Source organism: Neophocaena asiaeorientalis, unplaced genomic scaffold, assembly GCF_003031525.2.
Source record: "Neophocaena asiaeorientalis asiaeorientalis breed wild unplaced genomic scaffold, Neophocaena_asiaeorientalis_V1.1 scaffold512, whole genome shotgun sequence".
Classification (NCBI taxonomy): Eukaryota; Metazoa; Chordata; class Mammalia; order Artiodactyla; family Phocoenidae; genus Neophocaena; species Neophocaena asiaeorientalis.
Genome location: NW_020173948.1, coordinates 68,801 through 89,395, shown reverse-complemented (window position 1 = coordinate 89,395; position 20,595 = coordinate 68,801). Strand labels below are relative to the sequence as shown.

At 42.0% G+C, this 20,595-nt stretch overlaps 3 protein-coding genes across 3 annotated transcripts; 1 reads left to right on the top strand and 2 right to left on the bottom strand.

Annotated features, from left to right (window-relative positions):
• The first annotated feature begins 325 nt into the window (after positions 1-325).
• LOC112404740 (olfactory receptor 51E1) lies at positions 326-1,279 on the top strand. Its single transcript, XM_024752846.1, has one exon. The coding sequence runs from the start codon at positions 326-328 to the stop codon at positions 1,277-1,279; it is 954 nt and encodes a 317-aa protein (XP_024608614.1).
• Positions 1,280-5,680: 4,401 nt separating this feature from the next.
• On the bottom strand, positions 5,681-6,647 carry LOC112404736 (olfactory receptor 51I2-like). The gene is given in 3 exon segments (XM_024752841.1): positions 5,681-5,919; positions 5,922-6,516; positions 6,519-6,647. Coding segments are annotated over 3 exon segments (963 nt in total).
• Positions 6,648-15,424: 8,777 nt separating this feature from the next.
• On the bottom strand, positions 15,425-16,372 carry LOC112404734 (olfactory receptor 51I2-like). The gene is given in 3 exon segments (XM_024752840.1): positions 15,425-15,663; positions 15,666-16,303; positions 16,305-16,372. Coding segments are annotated over 3 exon segments (945 nt in total).
• Between the last annotated feature and the right edge of the window lie 4,223 nt (positions 16,373-20,595).

Here is a 20,595-nt window from a genome sequence, read left to right as displayed (position 1 = left end):
CCTTGGTGAACTAAAAGATTTAGAATGCTTAGAATTTTTACTTTAGTATTTCATTTGTTTTCAGAATTAACTTCAGAGGTGGGGTTAGTAAGAAAGACTGGATGAATGCTCATTTGGGCCTTGAGTTATGAAGGATAGTTAGGCTGAGTTTAGAATAGAATCAGAGTTTGGATAGGCAATGAAGTTGGAGTTCTGGTCAGAGAACAGGATATCAGGGTGGAGGAAAAGAAAAATGGCAGTGGAATTCTGGAGGATCTGACAATGGCTTATCTTTGTATTCCAGCCTCTACCTGCCTGGCATTGGTCTCAGCTCAGCATCTTCACTATGGTGGATCCCAGTGGCAACGAATCCAGTGCCACATATTTCATTCTAATAGGCCTGCCAGGATTGGAAGAAGCTCAGTTCTGGTTGGCCTTCCCATTGTGCTCCCTCTACTTTATCGCTGTGCTAGGTAACTTGACAATCATCTACATTGTGTGGACGGAGCATAGCCTACACGAACCCATGTATATCTTTCTTTGCATGCTTTCTGGCCTTGATGTCCTCATCTCCACCTCATCCATGCCCAAAATGATGGCCATCTTCTGGTTCAATTCCACTACCATACAGTTTGATGCTTGTCTGCTACAGATGTTTGCCATCCACTCCTTATCTGGCATGGAGTCCACGGTGCTGCTGGCCATGGCCTTTGACCGCTATGTGGCAATCTGCCACCCACTACGCCATGCCACTGTGCTAACATTGCCTCGTGTTACCAAGATCGGCATGGCTGCTGTGGTACGGGGTATTGCACTTATGGCACCCCTGCCTTTCTTCATCAAACATCTGCCCTTCTGCCGCTCCAACATCCTTTCCCATTCCTACTGCCTACACCAAGATGTCATGAAGCTGGCCTGTGCTGACATCCGCGTCAATATCATCTATGGCCTCATTGTCATCATCTCTGCCATTGGCCTGGACTCACTTCTCATCTCCTTGTCGTATCTGCTTATCCTCAAGACTGTGTTGGGCTTGACACGTGAAGCCCAGGCAAAGGCATTTGGTACTTGTGTCTCTCATGTGTGTGCTGTTTTCATATTCTATGTACCTTTCATTGGGTTGTCTATGGTGCACCGGTTTGAAAAGCGGCATGACTCCCTCCTGCCTGTCATCATGGCCAACACCTATCTGCTTGTTCCTCCCGTGCTCAACCCTATTGTCTATGGAGTGAAGACAAAGGAGATCCGGCAGCGTATCCTTCGTCTCTTCCATGTGACCACCCACACTTCGGATCCCTAGGTGTCAGGGATCAAACTTCTTTTTCACAGGAAGTCCTTCAATTCAGATTTTAATTTCAACATTTTGGAAGACAGTTATTAGGAAAAGAATTCTTAATGAAAGCACAACTTATCCTTCAAAGATGAAACTGATTGGAGAATCTCCATCTGAGTAGGGGCAGCAGAACTGTATATTCCCAATCCTTACTTTTCAATATTATTTTACCCTTTAGTTCTTTGAGGTAGTTGTGGTTGGAGGATTATTACTTCCCACTTAACCATTCAGTCCAATTCTCAAGTCCAAAAAATTCATATGGTTGCTTGCACTGATAGTTTCTAGCATTCTGAGATAAGGGTGATATTTCTAAAAGACATTTACCAAAGGCTTAGGCAAGGCAAAAATAAAATAAATATGAGAATATAATACAATTAGATAATCTGGCTTAAAACCATGATTTCCTCTTCAGAATGCCCTACCATTTTGGATCTTAGGAAAGGAGACATACCTGGATTTCCCTCTTCAAAATGACCACAGAGAAAAAATAATTTCTTTTCTTCTGAGTAGCAATCCTTAAGAAAGGATTGAAAGTAAATTCACAAAAGATTATATTTATCTACATTAATGAAAGATGTATTCTGAGCATTTTCATAGACTGTGAAACTTTTTCCTTCATTTCCAATTTTCTTATCAACCTTTTGATTTAGGCAGGAATATGATTAGTTACCCCCATTGTACCAGTGGGGGAACTGATGTTCAATGAGATCACGCAGGCTCAAAAAAAATTGTCTTTTGATGCCCAATCCCATATTGTGAGGAGGGAATGTTAGACTAGTGGGATAGTGAGTTAGACATTCCAGAGTCTTGCATTTTCTAGGGGAGGTATTTAAGTTCCTTTCTCACTCATCCAGTATTGTATTTAGGAATTTCCTGTTAATGTTGCTGATGGCTTTAATCTCAATAGTTCCTGGCCTATTTGCCATTGTACTTGTGTAGTAGCAACAGGAGTATGTTTGGGTAATTCCCCAACAGTGGCTAGTTTGGGAAATAGTATAATTAACAGTAGGGACATTCACTGGATATCTGGAGAGACACTACATGGAGAGATGCAGCTGAGAAAACCTAGAAGCTCATGGCAGAAAGAGCAGGGTTGGTTATAGACCAGGGAGTCAAGAGCAGGAGGTATTGTGAGACTGAGTAGGGCCAGTGGCCCGGGTGGCTAGCCAGGAAGCAAGGCTAAGTCAAACATAGGTCCACAGAAAGTGAATAGAGTATATAAGTGAACACCATGTATTCCCAGGGCTCTGAGCTACCCTTCAGGGAATGCCCACAGCATCAAAGCTCAGAGATCAAGACCATAGGAGAGCTCAGTAAAGACTGCATCCCTGATAGCTGTACTTAGCCTGAGTATGGTTCCAGAGGCCCACCCAGGAGCCCTACAAGCCAAGCACAGCACTCCCAGAAGAAGCAGAATGGGAAGGAAGGGTATGGACACTATAGGAGTACAGTAGGAATGAATGGGGGAGGAATGAGATCTCCATCCAAAAGAGAGGTAGGTAAGTATGAGAAGCAGGTAGTATAGTAGAGAGCATGGCACATGGCCAGCCAGACTTTTCCAGCTATAGCTAGTAGCACAGGACTACTTGGTACAGAGGATATGGGAAGAGCATATCTAATTTCTTGGACTGGAATCCAGAAGATGAGAATTGTGAGCAGTATGGAACCTGCTATGCCCAGGTGAGTGATGGCCAGCAGAACATAGGGCATAAACTAGAGTCATTGCTGGCTTTGGTCACTTTGAACTATTTGGAGGGTCATCCCAGTTCCTGATAGTGCCTTGATATTGAAATTGAAAGAAAGAAACAGAATGAAAGAGAGAGAAGAGGGAGAAAGAGACAGATTTTTTTCATATTAGGAAACCAGTATATGACCACTGTAAACAAAAATCTTAGACACTCTGAAAATATAAAATAAATAAAAATATAATAAAAACTCCAATAAACTTGTCACCTTAAAAAAATTATTGTTGGCATTTTGGTGTTTATTCTTCCAGATTTTTAATAAGTGTTTGTGTTCATGCTTCTGTATGCACATATGATGAATGTGTGTATCTGTATTATATTGTCTGAAATCCCATTGGAGACATAGATAGGTGGATAATAAAGAGATAAATCAGACAGACACATATAGTTTTCTTTTCCTGGGGATGCTGCCACTATCTTAGATTTCAAAAGGGATTCCAAGTCTATGATAGTTTATAGGCTCAGGATAAAGTTTCACGGTTTTGATCCTAAATGGATTAACCATTTGGTGAATGTAAATACAAACACACATCCACACACACATCCACATACACATCACCACCACCACCACCTTCTTGTGTTTCTCAATAAGTACTAAATGCCATATACAGAGACAAAACTATATCTGGTCATTTACTTCATAAACACTTACTGGGTCATCCAGAAGAGCCTGGAGTTAAGAACTAGGATAAGGGGAAAAGGCTGCCTGCCTCTTGTAGGAGATTTGGCTAGAAGTTAGGGTATGTTTAAAGACCTTCATCATATACGTTTTACATGGGCATCATTTTACCTTCCCCATTTCCTTTATTTGGATATTCTCGTCTCTGGCCCCACCATCTCAACTATTGGAACTTTGTTGGGCCCTAGAGAAGTCTGCATAATATGAAATTTCAATCTGCAAGTCCCTTACTCATTTTTTTTAGGTTTTACCTAGAAATGATTCGTAAACATGTCTTGTGTTCTCAATTCTGACTAGCTATTCTCTAGTCAAGATACTCCCCTGTTGCTTGGACACTTGTCAAAATCTCCACACTGGTCTCCTTGCCTTAAACATCTTTTGCATCAGTCCTAAATCCCACATAGCTTATAGGAGTTTTTCCAAGCACGACTCTGATTAACTTCCCTGCTTAAAAATCATCAGAGATCTTTTATTACTTCCCATAAAAATTTGCACTTCTCAGAATGACAGTAGCCTCCTTTCCCCCTGTTCCCATCTTACTTTTCCAGTATAATATCTCTAATTTTTCCACATACCATATTATTCAGCTACTTTACTTGGTGTCTCTCATTGATTTTATGTACTTTTAAAGCCTCTGTTTCACTCTATTTCTGTTGTCTGATTTGATTTTTGCCATTTTTCTTTTTAGTAACACATTATTAAATGAAGCTGTTTATGCTTTGTCAGGCCAAAAGAAGTATTCCCTCTTCAGTGTTCCCAGACTTCTTGAAAGACCTTTAGAACTGGACCATTTCCAGTTCAGAAAGGTTTGAGTGAGACCTCTGAGTTGTATCTATTTAAGATAATAAGGTATCTTATATCACTCCTTTAACTACATTGAGATAAGACTCCCTTGGGTGCAATAGACATACATGTGAAGAGTCATTGCCTTCTGCTATGTCTGGCCGCCGCCTTTTTTTTTTTTTTGGCCTTCTTGACATAGACAGATCTGAACTTGGGAAAGGATTATATTATAACATTGGTTTAGGCTTTCAGAGTTGATACTCATTGTTCATCTCTTAAACAAAGTACTTTCAAACTTCTTGTCCACTCGCCTGGCAACTCAGCTTTTCATCTTAGATTTGAGCCCAAGGGAATGAAGCTGATGCAGAACTTGCCATTTCCCTTCCTAAGGGAGCCAACAAGGATGTAGGGCTTTTAACTCTAACAAAGTTGAAGAATGAGGGTGTGGATAATCTGGAGCAGATCTGAAATGGGGTTATAGAAGAGGATGCAATTGTCAGTGTCAGACTTCATTATGGAATCTGTCAAGCAAGGGGACCTCTTGGAGAAAAGGACATTCCTGAGAGGGGTTATAAGAAGAGTTAGCACTGAGGTGGGTGGTACCATATCACATGATCAACACATTTATTTATTCACTTGTTCAATAAAACTTCATGAAAAAATTAAAAATGCCTTTTTCATGTGTTTTTGCCCTAGATTTTCCTCTTTGTTAATTCATAATTTGCCTAGAAAAACCCTATATATTTTTTCAAGATGAAATAAAAAACATTCTCCCCTTTGTAGAGGTTCATCCAATCTTCCCAGGACAGTTCTGGCAAGAACGGATTTGCAGTCCCTAGTAATCTCTTGCACTGAACTTTATTATGGTATGTGTAAGTCTACAGTCTGTGTATTTACATGCCTTTATCCTGGCACAAGATTGTGAGTTTCTATAAAGAAATGACCATATTTAACATATTTCTCAGTCTTTAATCCACAGCACTGCTTCTAGTACAAAGTAAATGGTGAACATCCATTTGTATCGTGAAGAAGCCTGATGGTCTTCCCACTGTATTAGCATAGACTAAGAATTTTCAGTGTTTGCTGAGGGTAGCAGGTTCCTATGAGGCTATAGAAAGTGTCTTTTATGGTACCCAGACCCTGTGATATTTCATAATTACATCAGCCTTGGTCTTTGCCCCTCAGGACCCTGAACATGGCCTCCCTGATGGGCTTGGACTTGACATTGTAGATGATGGGGTTGAGCACAGGGGGCACCGGCAGGTACACACAGGCAACAAGGGCATGTACAATGGGGGGCAGGTGCCTCCTAAAATGGTGGATCATGGACATGGTGATACCTGGAATAAAGAAGACAAAGATGGCCAGGATATGGGAGACACAGGTGTTGAGGGCCCGATGAGCTCCCTGGGAGAGGCCAGCCCCAGGACCGTGGGCAGGATGAGAGTGTAGGACAGGACAATGAGCAGGGAAACTATGCCCCCAGGGGACAGTACCACGTAGAACCCATAGAGGATGTTTATGGTGATGTCAGCACAGGCTCCTCTCATCACGTCAGGATGGAAACAGAATGAATGGGATAAGAGGGTCTTATTAGGGCAGAAGTTCAGACATTTAAGTAGGAATGGCACTGGGAAGAGAGACAGGGTAGCACAGGCCATAATGGCCAGCCCCATCCTGATGATGACATTGTTTGTGAGGACAGATGCATAGCGCAGGGGGTTGGAGATGGCCACAAAGTGGTCAAATGACATGGCCAGGAGCACTGAGGACTCCACCATGGAGAAAGAGTGGAGGAAGAACATTTGGACCAAGCAGGCATTGAAGCCGATGAGCTAATGGTCAAACGAGAGCACAGCCAGGGTGGTGGGCATTGTGGACAAGGTGAGGCCCACAACGGTGACCACCAGTATGGACAGGAAGTAGTACATGGGCTGGTGCAGGTTGGGGTTCCTCCTCACAGCCAAGAGGATCAGGCAGTTTCCAGTGAGGGCTGGGCTGCTGTGTACATGGAGGAGAAGGGGATGGAGATCCAGCCATGAACAGCCTCCAGCCCTGGGATGCCAATCATCAGGAAAGCAGGTGGCTGGAAGAAGGAGATGTTGCCAGAGGACCAGGAAGGGAGCATCCTTGTGGGATAGATGAGGTCTCCAGAAAGATGTGGTCTCTTCAATCTCGGCAGACACTTAGAGGATCCAGGATGATAGGAAAGAAAAATCTAGTATTGAATCCCAATTCTAAAAATCAATTCCATAACTGGTCATACTATTCACCAATATGTTTAAAACCTAATAATGATAACAATTTAAATCTTCACTGACTCCCTATTATATTATATTCCATATACCATGTTAATGCATTTGCCTAGATTTTTTCACTTTATTATAAAAATCATAAATTTCTTTTTAAGGCCGTTCCCTCTCAGCCACAGTATTGGGCCCTAAGAGTCATGTCATTATTACATTATTTTATCTATCCTGCAAAAGTTCATCATCCTTAACATTGAGCTCTGGTATGAGCTGATGAAATGAAATTTCTCTGCAGGAAACAGTGATTAGAGTTCAGAGAAACTGGTCATTGTCTACTTGTTGGCCAAATTGAGGATGTGTTATTTCCATGTGCATAGGGAGAAAAGGAGAATACCTGTTTGGAGAGAGATAAGGATCATTGAATCAGATATGCAGAAAGAGGCAAAGATGAGAGTTCCTGTAGTCCCATAGAGAGAGTGTCTGAAAGAGTGAGAAGCTGCTTTTTTTCCCCCATGGAGATGGCTTTGCACTTCCTGAAACCAGGTCTTCCTAAGGTCACGTTTTTCTTGCTCTTGTATGATACATTTTTGAGTATAATAAATTGATTTGCACTTAAGCATTTTTGACTGAATTTCTCCATCTCAGAATCAACAGAGACTTTGGACAAGGCCATCTTCCCCCTCCTATTATACAGATGAGGAAACTGAGACTCAACTCTAGTGGCTGACTTCTGAATGAACGGCTCATATATTGTAGTCCTGGATATTGAATCTGAGTCTCTCTCATTCCAAATCCAATATTCTTTTCTGTGACCTCTTCTTTAAATGAGACAAAGTATGTGAAAAATTATCTGAAGTGCAAAGCACCACAGACATGATTTTTGTTGTTATTGTCTAACATGTTGTATATCTCTAAATCTTTCACTGTATATTATTCCTTTAATCTTCACGATTATCCTGTGATGTAGACCCCGAAGGGATTACTATCCCTACTTTAGGGATGATGTAACTGAGGCTCAGGAAAGAGACTGGTTTATGTTACTCCCCTGCTTAACGCCCTTCAATCATTCCCCAGTGCACTCTGATAAAATGCTTGTGATATGATGACATATGATGATATTGACCCATCATTTTTTAAATAAAATGTTATTGGAGTATAGTTGATTTACAATGTTGTGTTAGTTTCAGGTGTAAAGCAAAGTGAATCAGTTATACATATTTCCCCTCTTTTTTTTTTTTTTTGGATTCTTTTCCCGTATAGGCTATTACAGAGTATTGAGTAGAGTTCCCTGTGCTATTAGGGTTCTTATTAGTTATCTATTTTATATACAGTAGTGTGTATACATCAGTGCCAATCTCCCAGTTTATCCCTCCCAACTCCTATCATCTTGTATCTGCCTAACTCTCCACCCTTATCACATAACGGACTAACGCTTGCTCAGTATTCTTTAACCACACTGACCTTACTTCAGTTTATTAAAAAAGCCAAGTTACTTCTTCACTTTGGGGCTTTCCTGTTCATCCAATATCCCTCAGTTTGCTTTTCTCATGGCTGGCTCCTCAGTCTTTAGATCTTAAGTATCATTTTCCCAGAGACCATTTGGGATGACTTTCACTAAGTAGGTGCCCAGAGCCCATTATCCTTACCCCACACGTTCTTAATTTCCTTTATACCATTCTACACATTTTATAATTTTATGATTGCTTCTTTCCTTGAAATCTTTTGTTCTCTCTTGCTAGACGGTATGAGCCATGAATAGATCAGCCATATGGTTTTATTTGCTGACACATAGCTCTTGCATAGTGCAATGCCTGGAACAGAGCAGATTCTCAAATATTTGCTTGTTTGAATAAATAAATGACAGAATCAATAATCAAATCTACAAACTCATGAAAGAGAGGAAATAAAAGAAAATTTCTGTTTCCTTATCCTCCAGATACTAGGATCAGTGGTTGATTTTGAAGAAGAGTGTGGTTGAGGTCTTCCCAGACAATAATGCATCATAGAATCAGAAACATATTTGATTTATGGATGACTGGGCATAGAAGAAATTTCCAATGAAGTGTTTGGTTAAATGCATGGAAAAAATGAATTTATAACAGGTCAACAATGAATCTCAAGCATTTGGGTCTATCCATACTCTGCTTTGAGAAGTGTGATGGGGGCTCTCACAGACATTATGTGTACTTACAATCTTACCATTGGATGATCTGCATAGAATTAAAGATAATGGATGTCTTTTCATCAACTCATTCTATCTGCCCAATATGCCTTACATCTGTGCTCTCCTTCCCATTTTTCAGCCCCTAATTCAATTGCTCATAATCTCATCATTTCTCTTATGGTTTTCTTAGGGTGGCTGCTTGGCTGGTATCATTTCTCTCCACCAGTCCCCTCCTCTTGCAGATTTCTTGAACTGCTTTAATCAGCTCAATTTTCCTAAGGCACCGCATTGAAATTGGCATATCCCTGCTCCACTGAACTTCTTAATCATTCTCTAGGCCAGTCCATCAGTGCATTCAGCTGGAGCTCTGTACTGTCACTTGGATGTATATTCCTTCAAGGCTCTAGCATCTCTGGGGCAACTGCAATGGCAGAGACCCTTGGTTTTCTCTCCATGGTTTGTAATTGCTGGAGTAAAACTATCATACAGCATGAAACAGACATGATGCATTTCAACTCATTTTAATGTAGAGAATTAGAGAAGAGATTTCTGGACCCAGCTATGCCACTATATCATTGAGTTGTGCTTGTTATATAAGACACATATTAGAAATTAGTCAAGTTTTGATGAACAATGAATTCCCTCAACTCTGAAACAACATCGTGAGACAGATCTTTCTCCATGTATATCAGTGAAGACACTGTGGCTTGGAGAAGTCAAGTGTCTAGTGAGGAGAGAGTGTAGAATGATCTAATCTTGGTTCTGTTTGCCAGAAAATACCTTGTTCTTCCAAATCTGTTTGTCACAGATTGCACCCTGGTGCCAGGCTTACTAAAAATTTGTTAGTTTCTCCTTATGCTGCTCCATTTCCTCACCTGTAAAAGGGAACTGGACTAGATTATCCATCTTTCTAATTCTGGCATTCTATGATTGCAAGATCCAGTGGTCCTGAAATAGAGTTATTTTTTAATTTCCCACCTCTTTATTCTGTTTTTTTCCCCTCCTCTAAATACCCTTGCCCTAAGGTTTTCTTGCTCCTAACCTTTTGTTTTTGCTAAACAACCCTCCCCCACACCCAACCATTTCTTTCTTCCCTGCTTGTTCATTCATGTCTCTTAGAAACCCCATTCAATCATTCGGTCGCTTACATGGTAATTTCTGATTTCTCTCTCCTCTCAGCTAGCTTGAGCCTCCCAAGAACAGTAATTCTGATTTATATTGATAAGGCTCCATTCAGCACAATATATGGCATATCTTGGGAATTTGGTTGTTTTGATGAATGAATGAATGAATGAAAATTTTACTAGAGAGATTTGCAGACTATACTTGGGTGTTGCCAAGCACGAACATTTCTATTTTTCTAGAATGGCAGCCCAGAAAAGATTCTGTATCCTTAACCATTACCAATTCAGATCATTAATATAGGCGTCATTCTTAGAAATAAAGTCTGGGACTCTGAGCCCTTCTCTGAGCGACTCAGAAGCCTCAGCAAGAGATTCTCCTTGATCTCTCCCTTATGCAGAATATGAAACTACCATTGAGGATACTCAGTACCCCTGTGTCCATATTTCTCTGCTACCTCTGCCTTCTGTCATTTATTTCTATTTGACTCTTATTTTGGAGGAGGAGAGGAGGAGGTAAAAGAGGTGCCCTCCAGGACTCTGGGCATAGAGAAGGGTCTGAGTCTCACTCAGTCCTGGCTACTCACCCTGGCTGCTTCCCCAGGCTGTTTTGTTGTACCATATCCTATAGAAGCCCAGGAAGACCCTGCAGCCAAGACACTCCCCTTTTATGCTGCTGCAGGGAAATGCAGCCCATCTCCAGGGACACCAAGCTTTGAGTCACAGAGAAATTACTCTCTGCTGAGCTTCACCCCTGGGATGGGAACATGTGATGAGAGGGTAAGGAAGATGGAGGAGGCTGAAGGGAGCTCTCAGGAGAAAGGAAGACCCAGGGAGATTAGAGACATGAGCCATCAGAACTCTGGAATATAGAGACTCTTTGGTTATCTAGCCCAGCCCTCTCTAAGACATGCTTTCAAAAGGTTCACTGACATGCTTCAGTGACCCATCTGTACTGTTTACCTCATTTTGAAAAAGAGGATCTTTCTATTTTCTGGAAAGAGACAGAGTTAGCCAACATGGGGGTGAGACTACTTGTGACTAATAACTAGATGGAACACTCAGTAGGTCATGAGAAAAGAAGCAATGCCTATGTCACAGAAGGAAAGATGCTTTTCACCAAAAGGGCTTTTAAGAACTGAAGGAACATGATGTTTGGACATGGATATTGAGATAACTAACCAAGGTGTTGGAAACCAGGAAGTGGTAAGTACTCTGAATACCCTGGTAACACATATACACATCACGGAGTGGGAGATAAAGTCCTCAAACATTAGGCCGCCTGACACATCAGTGAAGTTCTTATAGGTTTAGTGTTCTGTGTCCTGTCAGCATACCTTCTCCAAGGTAAAAGACATGCTATTGCACCTTGTCCTTCCTGCTGTCAGCAAAGAGGCACAGCACCTGTTAGTCTTCCTTGGATTTTAGAGAGAGCACATATACCCTTAGGAATAATTCAACAGGTGTGTAGCAGGCTGTCAGTTTTGAGAGGGCCTAGAACAAGAGAGGGCTTTGCAGCAGGTTTAGTCTGTGATGCAAGAATCTATGTCACTTGGGCCATATAACTTGGTAAAACCATGATGCCTGTTGTAGATAAATATGTGTGAAGTCTCCATAAAGCCCTAATAGGAGAGGTGCAGCACAGACTCCTAGGATTCTGGAGCAAGGCCGTGCTGTCTCCAGCAGAGTCCTCTCTGTTCAAAAGACAGGTATGGGAATGTTACTGGACCCTAATAGGAATTAAACACTTGATCATGGGACATCAAGTGACTATGTGACTAAAATTTCCTATTTTAAATGGCTATTGTCAGGCCTACCCATGTCGTAAGGGTGAGTACGGACAGTACTATGAATTATACTGGTACAAGTTTAGCAGGCACAAGTGAGTTACATAAACAGGTGGCCTAGACTTCCTGTCACCTGTCTCTTTTACATCAATGCCTCTTCCTCAGCTGTACCTACAGTCTCATGGGGATTTCCCTATGTCTAACTGACGGAGGAGGGAGTAAGCTGGGCCTGATTCACGGTTGGAGTGGCTTAATATGTAGGTAGAAGTAAAACAAATAGTGTTGCCTCACTACAGTTTTATTCAGAGGTGGTCCTGAAGAATAGTGAGGAGGCCTGGAAGAAGAAATATTGGAAGATTGAAAACAAAAGTCTGGGGAAGATATGTGAATGGCTATATGAGAATGTAACTAAAATGTGCAAATCTGTGTCTCACATTAATGCTCACCAGAGAGTCTCCATCCTAAAGGAAGCACTGAACAACCAGGTAAACAGGATGACAGGATGACACATCCAGTGCCCAACAAGCTTCTGTCCCTCCTCACCCCAGTGCCTGCATGATGGGCCCTTATACTGAGTGACCAGGGTGACAGAGATGGGGGTAAGCAACAGTCCAGTGAAATAAACTCCCTTTCCCCAAGGCAAATCTAGTTACTGCCACTGCTGAATGTCTGACTTGTTAACATTAGAGACCAACACGAATAAATTGCTTATAAAGGTGGCGCCTTCCTTAAGGAAAAGGTCTGGGTTGCTTGCTGTTGGGTAAGAAGTCTGACCATGAAAGGGTGGAATGTAGAATGGGTGGTAAAAGAGGGAAATTATGAATATTAATTTTACCTTGGGACCAGTCAGAGTAATGGGACCTCTAGATTGTTCCTCTATACATTTAGTTATAAATCTTTTTCCTTTCCTTCTCTTTCTGAAATTGCCACCACCGTGAAGGATGAGTGATGGATGCAGTTAACTTAGTGTAAACCTGTGATCAGAGTGATGCCAGGTGAAGAGTATGGTGTACACTGAGTACCCCTCCCATAACCCTCAGTGCTCACTGTTCTATCCTGACAGCATCCTCCTGCATCCCAATTATGAGTCCCCACTTGGAGGGTTTCTTTCCATCACACAGGGGCAGACATGAAGTGCTAGGGAGCAGCTTTCAGCCAATGACAAACGGAAGGGTAAATATCTCACCTTCCTGGCTCCACAGTGGTGATAACTGAAGTATATTCTACACTGTGTTTCCAAATTACTCCCTGAGTTTTCACCCCTCTTATTCACACAGGTAACACGTTCAATCACTCACCCTTACTGGTTTGCTTACTTCTCTCTATATTTTAACAATACTTCCTGGAAAAACCTCTCGAATAAACTACTTGTAATTAAGTCTTGTCTCAAAATTTGCTTCTGGGAGAAATCAACCTAAGAGTCTTACATACAGCCCTAAGAGTTTTAGACTTTAGGAAGAAGGCATTTGCCAAACTGTGCCATTTAACTTCTCAATTTTCCTCTTCTTATATCCACCTTGATTTCCTCTAAGTGTAGTCCCCCGAACTTTGACCAATGGTCACGGGGATATTTTCTTTAAATTTCATCACAAACTATAAAAACTAGGGGAAGAAATGAAACTTTAGGAACTATATTTGCTTAAAGAAATGTACTTTATTTTGGATTTCAAGAACCTTGTTATTCCTTTTCCTCATTTTATTATCTTATCCCTCCTGTGGTGGAATGAAGGAAGTATTATTATCCCTATGTTGCAAATGCAGAAACTAATACTCTGACTTAAGAAAGTGTTTTTCAAAAGAACACAGGGAAGAAGACAATATCAAGGTCAGTACTAGAATCTAAGTCTTCTGATGTCTAGTCTAATATTCTTTCCATCGGTTCACAGCCTATTTCAACTTAATAAAAAACTCTAAAGTTTCAGCAGACCTAGAATACTGAGTTCTCTTCTGGGTGTGGTTCTGCCCTTTTAGTCTTTGGAAAATTCACTCTGGCAAATCGTCACCAAGCACAAATTCTCTGCTGGGCCTTTACTTCTAGGAGACAAATAGGAAAAAAAAAAAGTCCTTGATATGGGAGTCATTATCACTAGAATATAAAGTAGAAGATAGTAAGTGCTGTATAAACATACAAAGATCCCTTTAAGATCTCACTTCAAAATCCCATTTGCTCTTTATAGTGGAGCATGACGCACTGGAAGCGGCACCATACTTGTACCCAGGAAGAGACCCAACTCCCTTTGCATATACTATATTTTTAAAAGTTCTGCTTGCTTGAGCCCTGCCTTCTACTCCAGCCTCATCTTTTGCCACTTCTCTTCTCTAATCACACTAAACCCTTTGTTCTTCTAAGAAAGCAAACTTGCTGTTTCCTCCATTTGCAGTATCCTCTCCTACTCTTTCTCCACTTGCCCCAAACTACTCCGTATTCCCGTATCTGCATAATATACTCTATTTTTCAAAGGATCTTGCCCAGACAGAGCCTCCAGAAAACTCATAAACCGGACAGGTCTACTGTTTTTTTTTTTTTTTCTTACACATCCCTGTGCTTACCCTGCATCAATAACTTATTATTTGTCATCATACTTGCCTACTTATTTTTCTCTCTACTCAAATAAGCTATGAGGTTCTCAAAGGCAAAAATTTGAGTCTGGTTCATTTCTGAGGTCTCAGAAATTAGCCAGAGATCAAACATTGGTTCTGATGAATAAATGAGTGATGAATACAATAACAACAAGAGAAAACTTTTATTGGTATTTTCTATATGTTGTACATTACGGTCCACACCTTGATCCTTATAACAACATTATAAGATAGACATTATAATATTCCCATTGTAGAGAAAGCCAAAGCACACTGAGGTAAATAACTTGCTCCTCTGCTTACCCAGAATTCTGCACAAACCTTTAACAATGAGCTTACTACACTGTATTAAACACTTTCTTATTTGGGCTTTTTTTTTTTTTTTTTTGGCTGCATTGAGTCTTCGTTGCTGCCCGCGGGCTTTCTCTAGTTGTGGTGAGCGGAGGCTACTCTTCGTTGCAGTGCATGGGCTTCTCATTGCGGCGGCTTCTCTTGTTGCAGAGCACAGGCTCTAGGCATGCAGGCTTCAGTAGCTGTGGCACATGGGCTCAGTATGGTGCCTTGCGGCCTCTAGAGCGCAGGCTCAGTAGTTGTGGTGCACAGGCTTATTTGCTCCGCGGCATGTGGGATCTTCCTGGACCAGGGATCGAACCCATGTCCCCTGTATTGGCAGGCGGATTCTTAACCACTGTGCCACCAGGGAAGTCCCCCTTGGGTATTTTTCATATATATTCAAAGGTGAGATGTTTGAAGGGCAAGACCATTTACAAATCATTTCTGTGTTCCTGGTACTTAACATAGGACCTGAAAGAAGTTAACATTGAGAAAATATATGTGAAATAAGTGAGAGACTAAATAAATGAAAGTCTCTCATAATTATCTATTATTTTTTTTCCCAGATGCCCAAAATGAAACTATGGGTGGGACTTGAGCTATCCAGAAGTTTATTTTTTTGGCTTACCAAACTCTTTTCAGGGTCCCAATCCTGCAGGCATCCTGCATCATCAACTCTGACCTTTCCCCCTCAGGATCCTGAGCATGGCCTCCCTGATGGGCTTGGACTTGACATTGTAGATGATGGGGTTGAGCACAGGGGGCACCGGCAGGTACACACAGGCAACAAGGGCATGTACAATGGGGGGCAGGTGCCTCCTAAAATGGTGGATCATGGACATGGTGATACCTGGAATAAAGAAGACAAAGATGGCCAGGATATGGGAGACACAGGTGTTGAGGGCCCGATGAGCTCCCTGGGAGAGGCCAGCCCCAGGACCGTGGGCAGGATGAGAGTGTAGGACAGGACAATGAGCAGGGAAACTATGCCCCCAGGGGACAGTACCACGTAGAACCCATAGAGGATGTTTATGGTGATGTCAGCACAGGCTCCTCTCATCACGTCAGGATGGAAACAGAATGAATGGGATAAGAGGGTCTTATTAGGGCAGAAGTTCAGACATTTAAGTAGGAATGGCACTGGGAAGAGAGACAGGGTAGCACAGGCCAGCCCCATCCTGATGATGACATTGTTTGTGAGGACAGCTGCATAGCACAGGGGGTTGGAGATGGCCACAAAGCAGTCAAAAGATATGGCCAGGAGCACTGAGGACTCCACCACAGAGAAGTGGAAGAAGAACATCTGGCCCAGACAGGCATTGAAGCTGATGAGCCAATGGTCAAACCAAAGCCCAGCCAGCGTGGTGGACATTGTGGACAAGGTGAGGCCCACACCGATGAGGGCCAGCATAGACAGGAAGTAGTACATGGGCTGGTACAGGCTGGGGGTCCTCCTCACAGCCAAGAGGATCAGGCAGTTTCCAGTGAGGGCCGCAGTGAACGTGGGGGAGAAGAGGATGGAGATCCAGCCATGAATGGCCTCCAGCCCTGATGCCAATCATTCAGAAAGCAGATGGCTGGAAGAAGAAGATGTTGGCAAAGGACTGGGAAGGGAGCATCCTTGGGGCACGGATGAGTTCTTCAGAAAGAGGGGACCTCTTCAATCTGGGCAGAAAAATAAGACAAGACAAAAGCATTGGGAAAACACCAGCTCTGATATTAGGTGACATGGGTTCACACACACAGCAAATATGAAATGTGAAAGAGATTGAAAAATGTACTCCATCTAAAAGCAAACTAGAGAATAAGTATAATTTAAACCCACTGACTACAAAAGTAGCATTTCATATGTGAAATGCTGATCTCTTCACATATTGAAGAAAGCAGTGCTTTCTTTAAAAATGTGAGATGATCGTAAAGAGTCTAATAAAAAACGCTCTATTTTTAAACAAGAAGCAGTGGCCTCATGGAAATAAATTGCAAACATACTGTGGAAGCCTGAAGGGTTGACAGCATGGGCTTATTATAACTGTTTTTCTTGGATTTTCTTTTAAATCTCAATATAAAACAAAACAAGTAAATAAGCAAACAAAAAACTCTTTAAAGGTAGGTTAATAAAAGAATGTAAGGGAAACAGCCTCACAAATATCTTTTAGCAGAGATGAAAAATCCACCAAAAATAGGTCAGAGAACTACAAGGGGCTTTAGTCTGAATCCTGGGGTCTACAGTTACGTCGTATCTAGCCAACATAATCAACTCACTCTGAAAGTAGGACTGACCTCTCTTTTTTTCTTTATTCTAGGAGGGTAACAAGCATTGTCCCTCTGGAGCAGAGAGGGTTGTGCATATTCTGGTAGAAGCCTTTTAAAGAAAATGCAGTGAAGTAAAGTTGCTGACAGTGTAGTTCTGGAGTCCTCCATCCCTTCTCTCTCAGACACTATTTCTAAGCACATCAAAACTTGATGGAACTCATTCCATTCAAAAACAAATAAACAGAGAAGTTCCAACACAGAACTTGGGCAGACATATTTTGTAAACAATTATGAGGGATAAAACAAGTTGAAGATATGTAAAAATACTCTTTGAGATAAGGACTTATTCAAAAGAGAGAGGAAAATTCTTTATAAAATTTTTTGAAATAAAGAAATCATGAACCAAATTAATTTTTTTGATATTAGAGTATAAAATGGGTTGATAATAAATAAGGAAAATGAATACCAGATGCCGAGAGAACTTGACACTTCCCCTCATCTACTCTCTCTCTGCAGAGACTACGAGGGACAGCTCTCCCTGGAAATGTGGACTGGGATTCCACTTCTTCTCTGAGTTGTAAGCTTCCTGACCCTCAGGAAGGTAGCCTCCTTCAGCCCCTCTTCTCAAGATGGCACTACTGTCTCCTGTTGTTCAAGACTGGTTATTTCTCTTTCTTCTGCCTGACTTCCAGACCTTTCTCACTGTTATCTCCACCTGGATGGTCGAGGATGAGGTGCTGGTGGCCACCCATCCTGGAAGTGGAGAAGAGGGTGTGTTGAGGGTCCAGGTTACTCAACCTGGCTGTTGTCCCCAGCTGTTCTGCCACTCCACATCCTGCAAGAGCCCAGGATGTCTTTGGGATGTTTAGCTGCAGTGCCTATCTCCAGGGAAGGCCAGGCTTGAGCCACAGAGGAGTCACTCCACTCAGGTCCCTGAGGAGTGAACAAGCTCAGGAACCAGGTTCCTGTTGAACTAGCTTTTGGAACCAGGAAGTGGTTGGAGGAACCAAACAATAAGGGGGAAAATGAGACAGACTCATAGATTCTACAATACCCCACCAAGTTTAAATGATCTTCAAAGACTATCTGCTTCAACAGCCCATTTGCATTTGAAATCCTTCCAAGACAATATTCCTGAAGACAGCCTCCTCTTAGCCAGGCCCCAGGATGAATCTGGCAGGAGCAGCCAGTTTTTGTAGAGGGTGGGGGCTATGGAATGATGTGTTGTGAGCCTAGTAGTGTTGGCCTAACCCAGGCAGAGGGAATCAGGGAAGCCTTCCTAGAGCAAGTGGGGAGAGGGCAGACTTCTGAAAGGCCCACAGACCCTGTTCTAAACTCTCAGGTCTCATTCTGGGACAGACTCCAAGACTCTGGGCTTGTAGCTCCAGACTGGAGCTAGCACAGACTCTGCTCACACTCCTATCCTGGGGCTGACCTGCTGAATCCAACAGGTTCAAAAAGGAGGGAACTTAGTGGAAAGTATATGAACTGCAGAGCCATTAAGACCTGGTTCAGTGCTTCCCTGGTGGCGCAGTGATTAAGAATCCTCCTGCCAATGCAGGGGACACAGGTTCGAACCCTGGTCCGGGAAGATCCCACATGCCACGGAACAACTAAGCCCGTGCGCCACAACTACTGAGCCTGCCCTCTAGAGCCTGTGAGCCACAACTACTGAGCCCGTGTGCCTAGAGCCCATGCTCTGCAACAAGAGAAGCCACCGCAATGAGAAGCCTGCGCACAGCAACGAAGACCCAACGCAGCCAGAAAGAAAGAAAGAACTGGTTCAAGTTCTTCTGTTTCTTGCTCAGTTTCTCACCACGTACAAGTTCTATGTCCCTTCTTTCTCACTTTCTTGAGAGCTCTACTCCAAAATAGCTCTGACCTCAGCTTTTTCCTATATCAATTTGGACTACAGTCATTCACCTGGAGCTGCTTTCTATGAACACATTTGACTTTTCTCCTCTTTGATTTTGGCTGCACTCTCCCATCTGAACTGGGCCCAGTCTGTCTCCCTTTCTCCTCCAGAGGTGATCAGTAAACTTAGGAAAAATTACTTAACTTTGAAATCTTACATCCAAACAAAGTCATGGTCATTAACCTGAGCTGAGCCTCCAGCAGTACTCCATAATTTTCCTTTCAGTTTTTAAATTGTCACCATTCTTCTCAAGCTATTTATCCAACCTGCCATCTTACTCTCCGTAGCTAATTTGTTACTGCTCTTAACTTCACAGTGAGAAACAAAGGCCATCAAGTGTGCCATCTCTAAGAGTCTTGCCCAGCCCATCTGCTCTCTTACCTGCTTCCACTCCTACAGCCACACCCTGCCAGAGAGACCATTCTAAGGCATGTGTGTTTCATGTCAACCCCATCTCCATCCTTTTAACCACTTCTTTGTTGGCTGCCTGTCACTTACAGCAAAAAATTCTGAATGCCATAGCAGAACCTGAGACACTTCAAGATTTTTAAAAAAATCTTTTTGAGCAGTTGTAGATTCATAAGCAGTTGTAAGACTTAATAGAGAGATCCCATGTATCCTTCACTCAATTCCCCCAAAATTAATATCTTGCAAAACAATAGTACAATATCAAAATAAGGATATCGACATTGCTACAGTCATGATACTTAAAATTTCCATCATCACAAGGCTCCCTCATTTTTTTCTTTTATGGCCACTCCCACTTCCCTCCTTCCCCATCCCCTTTTTAATCCCTAGCAATCACTAGTGTGTTCTTTATCTCTATAATTTTGTCAATTCAAGACTGTTATATAAATGAAGTGATACAGTATATAATCTTTTGGGATTTTTTCTCACTCAGCATAATTATCTGGAGATTTATCCAGCTTATTCCATGTATTAATAGTTCATGTCTTTTTAAAATTGAAGCATAATTGATTTACAATATTGTATTAGTTTCAGATGTCTGACATAGTGATTCGATATTTTTATACATTACAAAATGATCACCATGATAAATCTAGTTACCATCTGTCACCATACAACGTTATTGCAGTATTACTGACTATATTCCCTATGCTGTACATGACAACCTCATGGCTTATTTTATTTATTTATTTATTTATTTATTTTTGCGGTATGCGGGCCTCTCACTGTTGTGGCCTCTCCCGTTGCGGAACACAGGCTCCAGACACGCAGGCTCAGCGGCCATGGCTCACGGGCCTAGCTGCTCTGCGGCATGTGGGATCTTCCCGGACCGGGGCATGAACCCGTGTCCCCTGAATCGGCAGGCAGACTCTCAACCACTGCACCACCAGGGAAGCCTGGCTTACTTATTTTATAACTAGAAGTTTATACCTCTTAATCTCTCTTACTTATTTCACTCATCCCTCCACGCCTCTCCACTCTGGCAAGCACCAGTTTGTTCTCTGTATCTATGACTCTGTTTCTGTTTGTTTCTTTTGTTTTTTAGATTTCACATATAAGTGAAGTTATATAATATTTTTCTTTTTCTGTATGACTATTTCACTTAGCATGATATCCTCCAGGTCCATCCATGTTATTGCAAATGGCAAGACTTCATTCTTTTTTATGGCTGAGTAATATTCCATTATATATATATATATATATATA